The sequence below is a fragment of the Amblyomma maculatum genome, chromosome 10 (genome assembly GCF_055883805.1).
Source record: "Amblyomma maculatum isolate TAMU_Amacu chromosome 10, ASM5588380v1, whole genome shotgun sequence".
Lineage (NCBI taxonomy): Eukaryota > Metazoa > Arthropoda > Arachnida > Ixodida > Ixodidae > Amblyomma > Amblyomma maculatum.
The window spans coordinates 72,199,599-72,214,859 of NC_139353.1; the positions used below are offsets into that span (position 1 = coordinate 72,199,599).

General features: G+C 44.3%; 1 protein-coding gene across 1 annotated transcript in view; it reads right to left on the reverse strand.

The window, feature by feature from the left end:
- Positions 1-9,800: 9,800 nt before the first annotated feature.
- LOC146176775 (uncharacterized) overlaps positions 9,801-15,261 on the reverse strand; it is a 31,746-nt gene continuing 26,285 nt past the window's right edge. The window contains exon 10 of the mRNA XM_084582957.1: positions 9,801-14,384. Within this exon, the coding sequence (XP_084439083.1) occupies positions 14,221-14,384 (164 nt within the window). The 3' untranslated portion in view covers positions 9,801-14,220. The remainder of the gene's footprint in view (positions 14,385-15,261) is intronic.

The following is a 15,261-nucleotide window of genomic DNA, read 5'->3' on the forward strand; positions in this document are numbered from 1 at the left end:
TACTGTTCCCAAGGATACGAGATCGAATCTCGGCCTCAGCAGCCGCTTTTCGATGGCGGCGAAAAGCAAAAGGCGCCCGTGTACTGTGCGATGTCAGTGCACGTTAATGAACCCCAGGTGGTCTAAATTTACGGAGTCCTCCACTACGGCGTCTCTCATAGCCTGAGTTGCTTTGGGAAGTTAAACCTAACAAACCAACCAACCTTTATTCCTTATTTTTACTGTTTAAGGTTTGAAGTTTCTTAATAGTTTGACAAAGCTCCTCCCTGCAGGGGACTGAGATTGATTGATTGATTTATAGGAAGGGAACGGCGTGGTAACTGTCTCACTTGTTTTCTGTGGACTGATTTATTGATTTATTTATAGGAAGAGAACGGCGCGGTAACTGTCTCACTTTATATCTGTGGACACCGCAACCGCGCCGTGAGGGAAGGGAGGAAGATGGGAGTGAAAGTGGAAAGGGAGAAGGAGGAGCCGTAGTGGAGGGCTACGGAGTAATTTCGACCACCTGGGGATCTTTAAACGTGCGCTGACATCGCACAGCACACGACGCCTCTTCGTTTCGCCTCCATCGAAACGCAGCCGCCGAGGTCGGGTTCGAACCCGGGTACTCCGGCACAGAAGTTGGGCATCTTACCACTGCACCAGCCCGGCGGGGCGGGACTGAGATGCCTGGCAGAGCCGCCTCTGCGCTCCCACAGTTCAACTTATATGGTTTGTGGGGTTTAATGTCCCAAAGCAGCTCTAGCTATGAGAGTCGCCGTAGTGGAGGACTCCGGCAACAAGACCTTTTCGAAACCCATGTTGAGAAGGATGAAGTATGCTGTTATTATCAAAGTACGCCGTAAGCAGTTTAAATACTATGAGGTCAAGCAGCTTAAATCTACAAAAAGAGAGATTAGTAGGAAATTATTGACAACAGATGTAGAACCACTCTTATGGATCGGAATAACTTTGGCATGCTTCCAAGCGGACGGGAAAGAACCTATGGTAATAGATACTTGAAAAACTTTCATGAGGTATTTGGCAACCCACTCTGCATATCTAAACAGATAATATATTAACATATATGAACACCCAAGTAGCACAAAGTGGGCTATGACATGGGGGCCCGCGTTGGGCCCATGAGGGCAGCGCGGAATTTGCAACACGTACCCAGAGGGGCCCCGCGTGGGCTGCCCAATTCTGCCGCTATCGGTCCCAATCTGTATCCGTGTGGGCAGCCCAAATAGGGCTGCCCGCATTCAGCCCAGGTAGACGAATGTGGGCAGCACACCAGAATCATTAAAGGGTCCCACATTTGTGCAGGCAATGCCATCCCATTGATCAAGGTTTCAATTTTTAAGTCGAATAATCCCTCCAATACCTTGAATTATATAGGCGCGGGATTTGCGAAAGCCAGTCCTTGCTGCCCTGATGTGTTGAATCTGGCATTTTTGGGGCTGCCCGAATTCCAATAATCATCAATTGCGAAACATTAAGCGCTATTTTTTTTGCTTGTATGCGACACTCAGTAACATGAGAAAAATTTATTCCCAACACTACAATAATGTGGGCTGGCCCACATCAACCCCAACATGTTGGTCTGAATGTTTATTTCGGTGGTGCGTGTAGAACAGTAATGCCGCAGGAAACATTTGGAGGTATAGTTCAGTGCATACTCGTAAAGCGGAACAGTTACTGTTGCATATTTTCTGTCGACACTGCATAATTAACGTAGTTGTTAGAGTAAAAATAAATAGTCTTTATTCATAGCAGAGATATGCTTAGGACAGTTATGTGAAACCTCCAGAAGAGGGAATTAGTAGCCGGTATAACATGATTTGCATAAATAAAATGGTACCTTAAAGATAGGGTGGAGACGTTTCAGAGCGGTAAGCCCGCCTACGGCCAATTTGGGGCCCACTGCGGCATGTCGTGGGCCGCCCCAATTGGGCTGATATTGATTTTACCGCATGGACTATGAATATGTTGCATTTTCCCTCAAGTACCCCAAGAAATACCCGTGTGGGCTGCGTGGTGGTGTGGTCGCTTTTCAGCCCGGCCGAAAACCATGCGGGACCTATTCGGTTTTTGCGTAGGCAGCCCTAATCGGACTAGCCCGTCTTCTATTTGCTTTAGGCCCACGTTTGCATCGCATCTGCCCTAAATTGCCCCGCAAGAGACCGATGCGGGCAGAAGTGGGAAGGAGCAATTGCCTGCCCCGCTACCGCTCAAGCGGAAATTATCTAGGTTTTTGGTGGGCAACCCTATTTGGGGCAGCCCAGGAATTTTCTGCATGAATTCCAGATTTTCGTCTGACCTTCCTTCAAGTACCCCTCAAGGGTCCCATGTAGGCAATGTGCGGGCATACCCGTATTTAGCCCCCCCGCGGCCCATGCGGGACCTATTCGGCTTTTGAGTGGGCAGCCCCAATTAGATCAGCCCAGGCGTTTCCTACACAAAGCCCAAATTTCATTTGCATCGGCCCTAAAATTTCCCAAGCGGGACCCTTGAGGGCCAGATGTGGGAATATGTACTCAGTTAGCCCTTTCTACGCCTATATAATGCCCAAATGAAAAAAGCAGGAGCAAGCCCAATTTGGGCTTGCCCGCTTGATCCCTAAAGCGGGCCCTCGTGGGTGTTATTGTGGTTGCCTAAATCCAACTTGCCCATACGGGCCCCTGGTGGGCCATGTAATGTGTGCTACTTGGGCATATATGAACAGATATAATGATAATTATATTGTATATATTCCAAGCATTTTTCTACCACCTGGTTGATGGTATGGATATGATCGACAGTAGAGTACCCTTTCCAAAAACTTGCTTGTTCTTTTGCTTGATTGAAGTCTAAGGGTATCCCGATTCTTTTAACGATTCCCTTAGTAAATACCTTTTATTTAGCTGATAGTATGTTGATAGCTCTGCAATTTTTCAAGTCCTTACCTTCCCCTTTCTTAGGATAATGTTTGCGTTCTTCCGTGGTTCTGGTACCGTCGATGACACCAGGCATGGCATATGCAGGGTGGCCAGTTTTTATAGCATATCCCCCTGTCCTTCTACAAATCTGCAGTTACCTGATCCTCTACAGCTGCTTTCCCTGTTTTCATAGTTTCTAAAACATTCTTAACCTCTTCCTTCGTCACTGACGTATATAGTGGCTGCACACGACCGATAGTTCTGCATAAAGAAAGTAGCAAAGTTTCTATAAAAGTGTTAGGCAAGGAGACACAACCTCCCCAGTACTATCACAGCTTGCCTAGAGGAAATATTCAGACTTGGAATGGGAGCAGTTAAGGATAAGAGTAGATTGAGAATACCTCAATAATCTGCGATTTGCTGATGACATTGTCTTGCTAAGTAACTCAGGGGTTGAACTGCAAAGAATGATTGATGACCTAGACAGGAAAAGCAGAAAGATAGGCTTGAAAATTAATCTACAGCAGACTAAGGTAAGGTTCAAAAGCCTCGGGAAGGAACAGCAGTTTATGTTAGGTAACGAAGCACTGGATGTGGAAGGCAAATATGTATACTAAGGACAGGTAGTAACTGCAGATACAGACCATAAAAGAGAAATAATCAGTAGTATAAGATTAGGATGGAATGCATTTGGAAGGTACTCAAGCATTATGACCAGCAGCTTACTGGTATCACTCAAGAGGAATGTACGTAATAGTTCTTACCTGTGCTCACCTATGAGGCTGAAATGTGTAGGCTAACGAAGAGGATTCTACTTGAGTTGAGGACAACGCAGAGAGCTATGGAACGAAAAATGGTAGGGGTAATGTTAAGATATAGGAAGCATGCAGAGAGGGTCAGAGAAATAACTCAAGTTACTGACATTCTAGTGGAAATCAAGAAGAAATGGGCATGGGCAGTGCATGTAGTGCGAAGAGACGATAACCGATGGTCGCTTAGGGGGACATATTGGATTCCAAGGGAAGAAAATCATAGCAGGGGGAGGCAGAAGTTGGGCGGGTAGATGAGGTGAAGAAATTTGCACGGGTCAAGTGGATGGAGCTAGCACAGGGCCATGTTCCTTGGAGTAATATCAGACAAGCCTTTGCCCTGCAGTAGGTGTAGTCTGGCTGATGATGATGATGTAGCAAGAGGCAGCCTATGCTACATAAACTGTTGCAACCTTCACCCTTAAACTTTGGATAAAGGTGCAAAACACGAACGGACACAAGGAAGGGAATGAGACTGAGCACCACTGATAACTTTCTTACTTGAAGGTACAACACTTAAATATATAGCCATTGTACATGCAAGGAATACATCATGGTTCATGGTGGATACGATAACGCACGGGTGAAATAGTTGTTCTCGGCCTCATACAGCGATAGATATATCACTGGCACACATGCTTGCTTTCTGTCTGATAAAAAAATGCTTGAATTAATTCCCTTGGTTCAATGTCCTGGGGAAAAAAAACAACAGCACACTCTTGAGACAGGGACAATGAAAGAAAGGGCAACACATTGTCCCTGTCTCAAGAGTGTGCTGTTTTTTTGCCCAAAATGAACCGTCATCTAGTTCGTTTTTCCATTTTTCGGTGTTTTTTGTTCTAAAGAGGCTCGAGCTACGAGGGACACCATAGTGCGGGGACTCTGGCAATTTCGAACATCTAGGGTTCTTAACGTGCACTTATATTGCACAGTACGCAGGTACCTTGCGTTTTCACCTGCAACGAACAACAGCAGCTGCGGCCTGGATTTAATTGATCCCGCATCCTCGGGTTCCGCAGTTGAGTGCTGTAACCACTGAGCCCTCATGTGGGGGCAAGAAGAAGATGTGCAGGAGCTTATATTAGATGCTTGAGTAAATTTGGCCCTTATTTATCCTGGCTCATGTTTCTTCTATGGTCATTGATTCCGTGACCAGTCGCTCCAGTACATGAGTAGCCATATGAAAGGGAGGTTTCGTACACTACCGCTTCGGCGCACTTAAAAAAAAAAAGACGTGCTCAGGAGCCACCCAAAAATCATGGCTGCTGCAAGTTTGGCTTTTGATCTGGTAGACTTCAGTGCCTATACCAGCAGACATCCCTGGCACATCCCAGACCTCCAGCAAATGTTTTGTAGTATTGATAGAAGTCCAGAAATCACTGGGCAGTGAAAGCTGAAAAAAGATTTTCATCAGGGCTGACTTGTGTCCACAATGAAGTGAACAACCACGGTTGTGGCAACAGCAAACAACTTGCTCTTGGTCACTCTTAGTTTAAAACTGACAAAAAACCTTCGTGACAAGTCTCCACATGCCACTATGATAATGCTGAACAAAACAGCAGTTGCACCTGGCTGCGGTCGTTGAAGATAGAAGTGTTGGCATCTTGCATCACAAACATAGGCCAAAACTATGTAGAGAAAGCATGCCAATGTGTTAATTAAATTAGCTTGAATTATGCATCATTTGTGCTGCTGTTATTGGTCCCAAAGAAGAGAATGCAATAAAGACAAGCCTTCCTTTTTTTCGATAAATTGCAGGGAATATACCACAGAAAAAGTTACATTAGAATACATGATAGAATGAATCACCTTCATATTCACCATGTCCTTTGCACCTTTAAATGTTTGAGACTAAACTAAGATCAACTTACCCAATGGTAAGTACTTCATTTTTAACAGTTCAGCTTTGGCATACCTGCCACTGTAATATGTCAGTGTTTGCCTGCATTAGTTTTTTTTTTCAACGTCGCCCCCCCCCCCCCCTTTCCCTCCTATGGTTTTCTGAAGCTCATCAAAGTGTGGAGCTCCTTAGTGCTTTATAGATACTGTAGAAAGAGTAAGGGCTCTATTATATGCAACATTTGAAAGCATTGCCTGTTCTGCAGGAGCCTATATGTTATACAGGGTATGTTCTGTACTATGGACCTAAGCCATCCGAAAAACACCTATACAGTAAGGCTTTGCTACCAACACGTCTTTGCCAAGAGCAAGGAGATCTGTTTAGAAAGAGTTGATGATGAAGACTGAAGAAAATGACGAAGCCTGTGTACCAGGATAGTTTAGTATTGGGAACGGGCAACCAAAATTTAAATGGAAACGCTATTTCGGGCATTCAAGGAACATTTTCTCTATAGCCAATGCATCATGCACAGAGGTTTTCTTTCCACATTTTCCTGCATACATGCCACATATACTGGGTGAAAAAAGGAAGCTCTGTTTGTGCAATTCTTTATTTATCTAAGAAAAAAAGATTTTTTTTGGCAGGTACGTAGCACAAGAATTGAGAAACTAGAGGAAAAATTTTATTCTGAAAGGAAAATACATTTGATCACTGTTTTTTGTTCAGGAAAGAGCCCATGTGGCAAACAAGTGAGAAATTTTTCCTGGCTACATCTTGTACAAATATTTCAAAAATGTTCCTTTAAAGAAAAATTGCTGTACAGTCGTGCCCCGTTAATGTGACCCCCGTTAATATGGACGACCCGAATTATGGACAGTTTTTCTGGGGACGAAACCTTTTTATTGTATTTATGCCTCGTTAATATGGAAACTCGCTGTCCGGACAATGGACAGGGGAAGAATGCACGCGCCCCACTTGGGCCCATGTATTTTTGTCTCGTTAATATGGACAGTGCTTGAAAAAAAAGCAGAGGAGCCCGAACACAAGTTAAAGAAGGGCGCGCCGCCTGCGAACCTACGGTACAGCCGATACGGCGGGATGCCTGAACGAGTCCTGTGGGGTTGCAAAGAACCAAAGCGGGCGTGTCGCCGTTCTAAGGGAGGGGGAGCGCAAGAGCGGAGAAGAACGTACACAGCAAACCGAGAGTCAGCATAAGAAAGACCCCGAAAGGGGGGAACCAGGAGATTTCTGGTTGCAGCTGAAGTCCCACCGCAGTCGGGAAAACAGCAACATGTGGTTGCAATAAATTCTGCTGAACGTGAACAGAGGCTGGTAAAAGTGTAAGAAAGAAATGACAGGAAGAAAGACAAGTGCCTACAGTGGTGGTGGGAGCTGAAGTTTTTTTTCACAAAGCGCAATGTGTGTTCCATGAAGCCGTTAACGCTTTTCGGTGACAGTTAAGACACACTCACAAAGTAGAGCGACAAAAGAAAGGCAACGTACGAGCACGCAACCGGGACCGGACGTCCCGTCCTGGACGCGCTTCCCTCTTATGCTCGTGGTTTTCATCCCTGTTGCGCTGCCAAACTGCCAAACTATGCACACTGGGCGGTCCATATGTCGGCTTCGCTTTGAGTCAACGATGCGGCTTTGACAAGGTCTGAGCTCTTCGTAGTCGGCTAGCCGTCATTCTAAACTGTACTTAAGCTTGCAGTGTTTGTTTTATGGGAACACATAAAAACGGCACCAAGAAGATGGGATGTTTGATAGCCCTCTGCATAGCAGCTTGCCAACTTGTCTCCCTTGCTTCCTTACAGAAACAGCACAAGGCAAAAAAAGAAAGAATCAGAAGAACGAAAAGGCAGGAAGGTTAACTAGGCAAAAGAGTGCACAGCATCAGGAGGAGCCTGTAACCCTCAACTTGAGTCTGGCTTTTGGCATGGCGGGAGTTAAATGCAAAAGAATAGAGCTGAACGCAGGCGCGAAGAAATCTGTGAATATAAGCGCCAAAAGCCATCTCAGTCAATCCAAGCTACGAGGGACTAGTATCGACAGCTCAGCTGTTTCCTCGCCTCAAGCAGCTACTTTGCTCAGTGAAGAGGGCATTTTGTAAGTGGCGGTGAGTAGAGAATCAGACGCTGATTCATCGGCCAGTAAGGAGTTCGTGCTCGAAAGTTCGACCAACACAAAGCCCAACATCACGGGTGTCATGGTAAGCGAGTCGCTTCAGGCTGCACTACAATTTTTCGAAGACAACAATGACAAGAATAATGCACCCAAAATTGCCGGTGTTCTGTGGAATTTTGAGTCAGGTGCACACAGTTATGTACAAAAGGAGTCGTTAATTACAATTCTCTTTTCTCAATAAAATCCTTTTTGTTTTTATTCATGACTCATCATTATGGACAGTTTTGGTCGGAAACCAAAGTGTACATATTAACGAGGCACGACTGTATTTTTATATGATATGCATGCTTTTTCTTAAATAAAACATCACAAAGATTAGATCATACTGTACTGATAAATGACCTAGAATATTCTAATATGCCACCATGAAGTGGGGGAGAGAAATTGTGATGATAAAAGTGTGCCTTTTGTTAGCCTACCATACCCCTAATTAAGCAAATAATAACTTTTTTCTTCACAACACGTAATGGGGCATCTTTGCCTCACTAAATATGACTCACTTTATACCACCTAGTTATATTCATGTCTCAGTGACACAGCACCTTCTTAATACATCACAAAAATGAATAAACCAAGAGGATGCCTACTAGCAGATTGATAGCCCCAAGAGTGTTCTACTACTGTGTCATAAAGATGTTTGATGTTAGGACCATTTTTCTTTGCTAGACTCGCTACCAGCTGCCCTCTGAGCAATCAATTACATCTTAAATATTACCTCCAGACAACCGAGAACATTGAATTGCCAGGTGGACACTGCGAATAGACCACCAGCAAATTTGTACCCATTTGGAATATGAGACTTCAGCAGGCAAAAACACATTACTTTTCAGGGTAGGCGTGCTCTATTTTCATGAAATTACAATGGCCACTTCACAACCACAAATGATGTTTGCTTCACCAAGAATGCAACTTGGCAGGAAAAACACATTGAAATATTGCACTCTTTAATCCTTTCTGTGGCATTTTTCGCAGGTTTTTCTTGAACAATGCCAGCCTGCACATTCATCCAACCAAAGTATGCCAATTTCTTGTTACGGTTCCATCCCAGTCAAGTCTGTTGGCAATTCACTGAAAATAATAAACTTATATTGGTATTTGTTTTTGTTACTTCTCAAAACCTTTGCCACCTGGTTGGTAACATGACGACATTCACTGTATCAAACTCTACTCGGGACAAAGCAGCCAGTTGAGGAAGCATGTGTAGTTGGTTTGGTTTATGGGGTATAATGTTCCAAAGCGACTTGGGGCTACGAGAGACGCCGTAGTGAAGGGCTCCGGAAATATCAACCACCTGCGGTTCTTTAACGTGCACTGACATCAACTAGTACATGGGCACCTTCTTTTATGCCTCAATTGAAAAGTGGCTGCCTCAGTCAGGATTTGATCCTGCGTCCTTCATTTTAGCAGTCAAGTGCTATAACCAAACCGAGTCATTATGGCAAGCATATGTGCAATTACCTTGAATTGCAGTGCTGTGAGCACTACACGAGGGCTAACTACTTTAACCACTCTCCAATTGGACTAGGGTTGTAATAAAATTAAGAATCCAGCTTCTTAACAGTACAAAGAAGACATTATCGCGGCCTACCAGTCCGCTTCTGTAGACAGCAAACTCAGTGTCGAGGGTAGACGTAAACCAAACCAACTCGTGGTAGTAGCGAAACCATGAGATGGACAGTTTCCTGCTAATAGTTTGGTTGGCTTAAGTGTTGTTTTTCACTTTTAGGGATGTAACTCAACGAAACGACACATGGGCTGTGAATTACAGCGTCAGTCGAGGGCTCCAAATGAACAGGCGTTTTTGCAAGTCCCTTTCATCTATATGCAACCATTATGAGTAGCAACCAAATGTCAAGATCACGAAGGCACCACAAGTTTTCTACTATTAGTAACCTGCCTCTAGGCTCACAAACTACTAATAGTAGCTACTACCCCTCTTGAAACAGCTTGGATGCAGTTTCTGAAGCAAGCGTATCTGCGTTTGTCATAACACAAGAGCCCGGTATAAGTTAGAGCACCTGCAAGTCACGTAATGTATACTTGAAGAAATTTCCAGTGAAGGCATGAATGTTCTAATAACTTTATTCAAGCAGTGCCACAGAGTAAAAATTTGCATATATCACAATATTAGTCTGCACTACAATTGCATCTTACAATATTGTACACAATGCATATCACTATACGATGCACTGAAATTGCGGAGCAAGTTCCAGTTGTAAGTATTGGAGCCTGTACAGTACATTAACTGGAACAACAGGCATATTAAGAGAGTGCACTGCTCCTCACAATGTAATGTGTCAATGCGAAATTGCAATGTAAAGGAGTCACGATGGAAGGCACTGCACTGTAAATGAAGGGGGTTCGAAAACTTTAACAGTAATAAATAAAAATGAAAACTTGCAAAAATCAAGCAAGATGCTCAGGATTTGAAAGGTATTCGATAACTACCGTAAAAACCTGCATTTAATACCAGTTTTTTTTCCCAATGTTATCAGGTCAGATTTCTGCCTCATATGCGAACCAGAAAACATTTCAGCCTAAATTCGCAGTTCTGGCCTCGTTATTAATCAGTGCTACCGGCATCAGGCTTCCAGCCAGAGGAGGCGCTGTGCATTGCCGGCGTCAGCTGACTGTTTCGCCATGCTGACCTCACAATCCTCGCGACCGGTGCCTGCAAATCAAAAGTGACCGGAAGAAGGTCACATTGCACAGTATAACGATAACGAAAGAATCACTCGGTGCATTGCACGGGTCTCGTAAAGACATCTCCAGCCATGCTGGTCACACCCTACAGCCGAATCGCGGGCGTTTGACCAGCATTCGCAAGGAGCGCCTCGGTCACGCCTTCGCGAGAAATGCAGGATACCGAACCTATTTGGAGGTATGAGAAATAAGTCTTTAGCAAGGCATCTCGGCAAGCAGTACATTGAATGGTGCTGATTGCGAAAACTCTGAATCCAAGAACACTTCCTGGCCGCACACGCCGCACGGCTGCGTGTGGTGCCAGACGTGAAGAGGCATGAGCGCGGCGCATGCTAACCAGCAGTTCGTGCGCTGCCTGCCGCATTGCGTCCGAGCTGGAAGTGGCCTTTTGGTTATAGAACAAACTGATGACCATGTGGTTTCCGCAATTACCGGGATGAACTGCTCGCCTCCTGATGGTGCGTAAAATTCTCCAATCTAGCATGACGGCACAAGAAGGGAAGCAAACCAGCATCAGCATACGAAGGTTCGCTGCACTATTTGACACCTGCAGGTGGGCGCTGGACGTGAATGCGAGTACATCTTGCAGGGCAACCACAAAATTTAGTACAAATAAATCTTTCTTCACTCGCATTATACGCGAATGAAGACATTCATTTTTGCTATTTGCTATCCCAAAATTGCACCCCATACTATGTGCATGTTCATACTATATGCAGGATTTTACGGTAATACCATTATAAAACTCTCCACAGAAGAGTACACTATAAACGTTGCAAATATAGGAATGTCAGCACAACAGCATATTTCAGAACTGGAACAATGCTGCAATGCATGCAATGTTCCTTCCAATTGGTGTCCTTTCAGTTAGTATTTTAGGAACAGACACCTCATAATGTATATATTAAAGGGACACTAAAGACAGCCAAAGATGGTATGAAAATCTAATAAACTACATTTGGTGACACTGTCGCCGCATATCCGGCAGCGAAAAATCGAATAATTGCTGAGATATTGCGATAAGAAGTTGAGGTTTTTTCTTGTTCCCGCCGGTCGAATTCAAACTGTGGCCTCCAATACGTAGTTGGAGTTGAGTGACGCACACTATGACAAGCGGAGACTCTGTGATAGCTAGCGAGCCGGCGCGGCCCGCGGCGTCGCATCCCTCAAGGGCCAACTTGGCAACAGCGTACTCGCAATGACGGCCTCATCCGAAATAAATAAAACGATGAAGAGAGTAATTTACCGAGCGATGGGCCCATAAAGGAAGAAAAAAAAAACATAGAGGGCTTGTAATGCACAATACTTTACATGTTTCTCAAGCTTTTGCGCTCCTTCTTGCACTGTGTATAAACAAACCGAGCCCTCGGTCATCGCAACGCTTCCTGACATGTTTACATACAAATAAGATTTAGTTACCAGCAAAATAGTGTCCTCGCTGCTGCGCTTGTCAGTTTTGAAGCTTCGTCGCACTTTTTTCCTTCAAGGTTTGCGCTACAGCTCCATGTTCAGCGAAAATTACGTCCACGGTAGCAGAACATGACCGAAGTGCCGGCGCCACTACATTTGCCAGCGCTGTGAAATTCCACATGTTAAAATGGATCCAGTGCACAATATAGTGCGCATAGGCATCCAGAACATTAGTTGCAAGACGTGAGAGCAGGCAGCATGCGCCGATGATCAAGAAGTAATTTTTAGACCGGCAGCAAAAACACTTTATTGTAAATGGGGCCATGACATAAAAACTAGAAATATTTCCAAGGTTCCTGTGGCGCGGCGTAGCCGAGCGGTTAGCGCCGAGCGTTACGGAGCAAGCAGTAGCGTGTTCGAGTCTCACCGCTTCTGGTGTATTTTCTTTTTTTTTTTTTTTTTACAAATCGATTTTTGTTAACCTTTTGTAATGTATTTCTGGTGCTTCGTTATTTTTACTTTTTACCCGAGGCCCTTTTTTTCGCCGGGCGACGAGCGCAATATATCGACGCTCTCCTTGGCATGAGCGGCATGTATGCCCCTTTTGTTTACGACGCCTGCAAATAGCATGTTGAAGGTCTTGTTGGCGCAGTATATGTTGGTCAGATGTGCCATGATTTAGTGAACAATTGAATGATAATGCGTTTTTCCTTCGGTACTTAGCATATGTACGCTTTTCGTGGCGTACGTAGCTGCAGTCAAGCGGTCAGGTCACAGTCGAAGCGGCAACGGCGGCGATATGTTGGCGCAGAAGTGTGAACGAAGGAGTATGTCGGCGGTAGCGGATTTCGCTCGCTCGTGCCTCCGAATGCTCAAATGGGAACCATCAAGGCGCATCTGCTGCTCCAAGCTCGTAATTCAGGCGCTGCAGGTTCAAACAAACTATCCGAGTGCGCACGAAATGCCTGAGCCGAAACATAACCAAAACCGAAGTGGGCGCCTGTGGCGCCTCCAAGTATATTTTTGTATTTGCCTTGCAACGTTTACGTTGTCTTTTCGCCGTCGTTTACGTATGATAAAAGCGTGTTATCATGTTTGAGAAAAAACGTACTACCGCATTCAAACATTCAACATAATTCGCATTTGTCAGCCTCCGGGATTCCTAGCGCGTCACGTGATTTGTAGTTGTGAGCCTCGGCCGTTTGGCTGTGGTGGCGATACCTGTATTTCTGTTATTCTTCTTTGCTACCTTATAACAGCTCTGTTTTCAGTAAGAGTGGTCTTTTTGTAATCAGGAACTGGCATTCTATCGATGCAAACCCACTTCCTTTCTCTCTTTAGTGTCCCTTTAAGACATGTAATTAAAAAAACACAAGCTAGCACTATGCTAAACCAGGCAGCACAGTTACGTCCTTTGAACGAGTGCAATAAAGGCACCGATTATTGCAGCACAACAAATACAAGCATCCTTGAGTGGCAAGTTAGTAAACTAATAAACATGTCTTGTTGGCTCAAAGACAGCCTAATTTTTATACACCCAGGTAATAGGTTAAAAGACAGATAATGCAGATGCACTAATTGCTGCACAGTTCGTGCTGAAAAAGCTAAATTTATTTTTGTGGGCTTTATTTAAGCTCCGAGTACATATTTTCTCTTTTATCTCTTACCACTGCAGCGCAGATTAGTCTTCAAAGTACTCTACAGAGACTGCTTCAGTAATCACGCCCTAATTTTTGGTGTAATGAGTCCTCTCCACATTATTTGAGCATGGAAGCTTGCACAACTTTGCTGAAATCACAGAAACAGAATTCCGATAGCTTTAGGAGTATACCTTATGCTTCTCCGTCTCAGTGTTTAAGAAGCAATAGATCAATTACTATTGCACTGTGTATGTCCACTGATAAAAGAAGCTTTGTATTTACTTACAAAATGCATTTTTGGGATTTCGTCCTGCACGTCCTCCTGCTTTGGAATTGTAGTGCTCATGTTCGCTATTCTTATTTTAAACTAGATATACTAATTATTATAATATGCTTGATTTAGTTCTCCCACCCCTGGAGGGTCCTTCCTCAGGCTTATAGTACTGAGAATTAAACAAATACGAGAACATCAGCAATGCTAGCAAGGCCAACACCATTAAATCACTAGTATCAAAAGCAACATCAAGAGCAGCCGTGAAAGACATATATGCACGAATGCTTCCTTCTACCAAAGATGTAATTGCAAATTCGCGAAGACAAAGGGCTAATATATCCAAAGAGGAAGGGATGCAAAGAAAGAGTGGAAGCCAGCCGGTTTTCGAGGAGCAGTCAAGAGGCAAATTTAAAATGGTGCAGGGAACACGATGCACCAGTGCTCGCAGCGGACTCGGTCACTCCACCACCTCCATGGTGCACGAAGCCTCAAAGGTCTGGCTCGCGGGGAGCTTCCAGGGCTCGGACACGTATCCTGGCTCGACGCACACCATCTTGGTGTACTCGTCGTCGCCAAAGTCCGCCATGGAAGCTGCTCCTTTGTCCCACGGGTTCCAGATAACTGCAATTCCCCAAGTTTGCACCACGTCAGGCACGTGGCATGAGCAAGAAGTTCAAAAAGAAAAATAGTGACAGCATTTCTGAATTTAAAACGGCATCAACGTAAAGCTTCAAATTTTGTTCTTGGCTCTTCCTAGCTGTGTCCTTAAAAGCCACTGCCACCGTGGACGGCGGTCAGAAAAAAATAGGATGGACACTTGGGGCCCCTACAAAAGCGTGATGGAAGAGCATTAACATCTTGTTTGCCAGCTCCCCTTGTTCGCATACAGGTGCACTTTCGTTTAAAACAGAGTAGATGCTTAATCCTCACTATTTCGTCTATGCTTAAAGAGAAAACTTAGGCGTTGTAATCTTTAGTCGCAATTTCGATTTGGAACATTTCTTTTCCCCACCCCTTGGAATTCAAGGCTTCAAGCCGTAAACGACTCTTCGGTCACTATTTCAAGGTGTGAATGGCAGTTATGACCTAGCTTCAAGATCTGCACTGAAAATAAAAAAAAAAAAAAAAAAAAAAGTCTTGGTACTACTGTGGTTTGTTAGGCAAACTGATCAAAAGCGGTGACACCCCCATTTAATTTCTTGGCCCTTTCTAGCTTAAAACTACCACCAGTTGCTAGAAAATTACAAAACCCTGAGTGAGCAATTAGCCATCATAGAATACAGTAACCTACTGATACGAGTTAACTTTAACCGATCTAGAAAGCCTCTTTAAAAACCGGTAGGGTCCTGTAGATGCTCTGGAGATTCAAAGTGGCGTGTTCACTGAATTGTTATTGATGTGTTTACCAGTATCCCAAAGAAATGACCAGACTGAAAAACAAAAAAAACTTGGTAGAGCTAAGCTTTGCGATTTGCCGCAAAAAGAGCTTGGTTGCCAG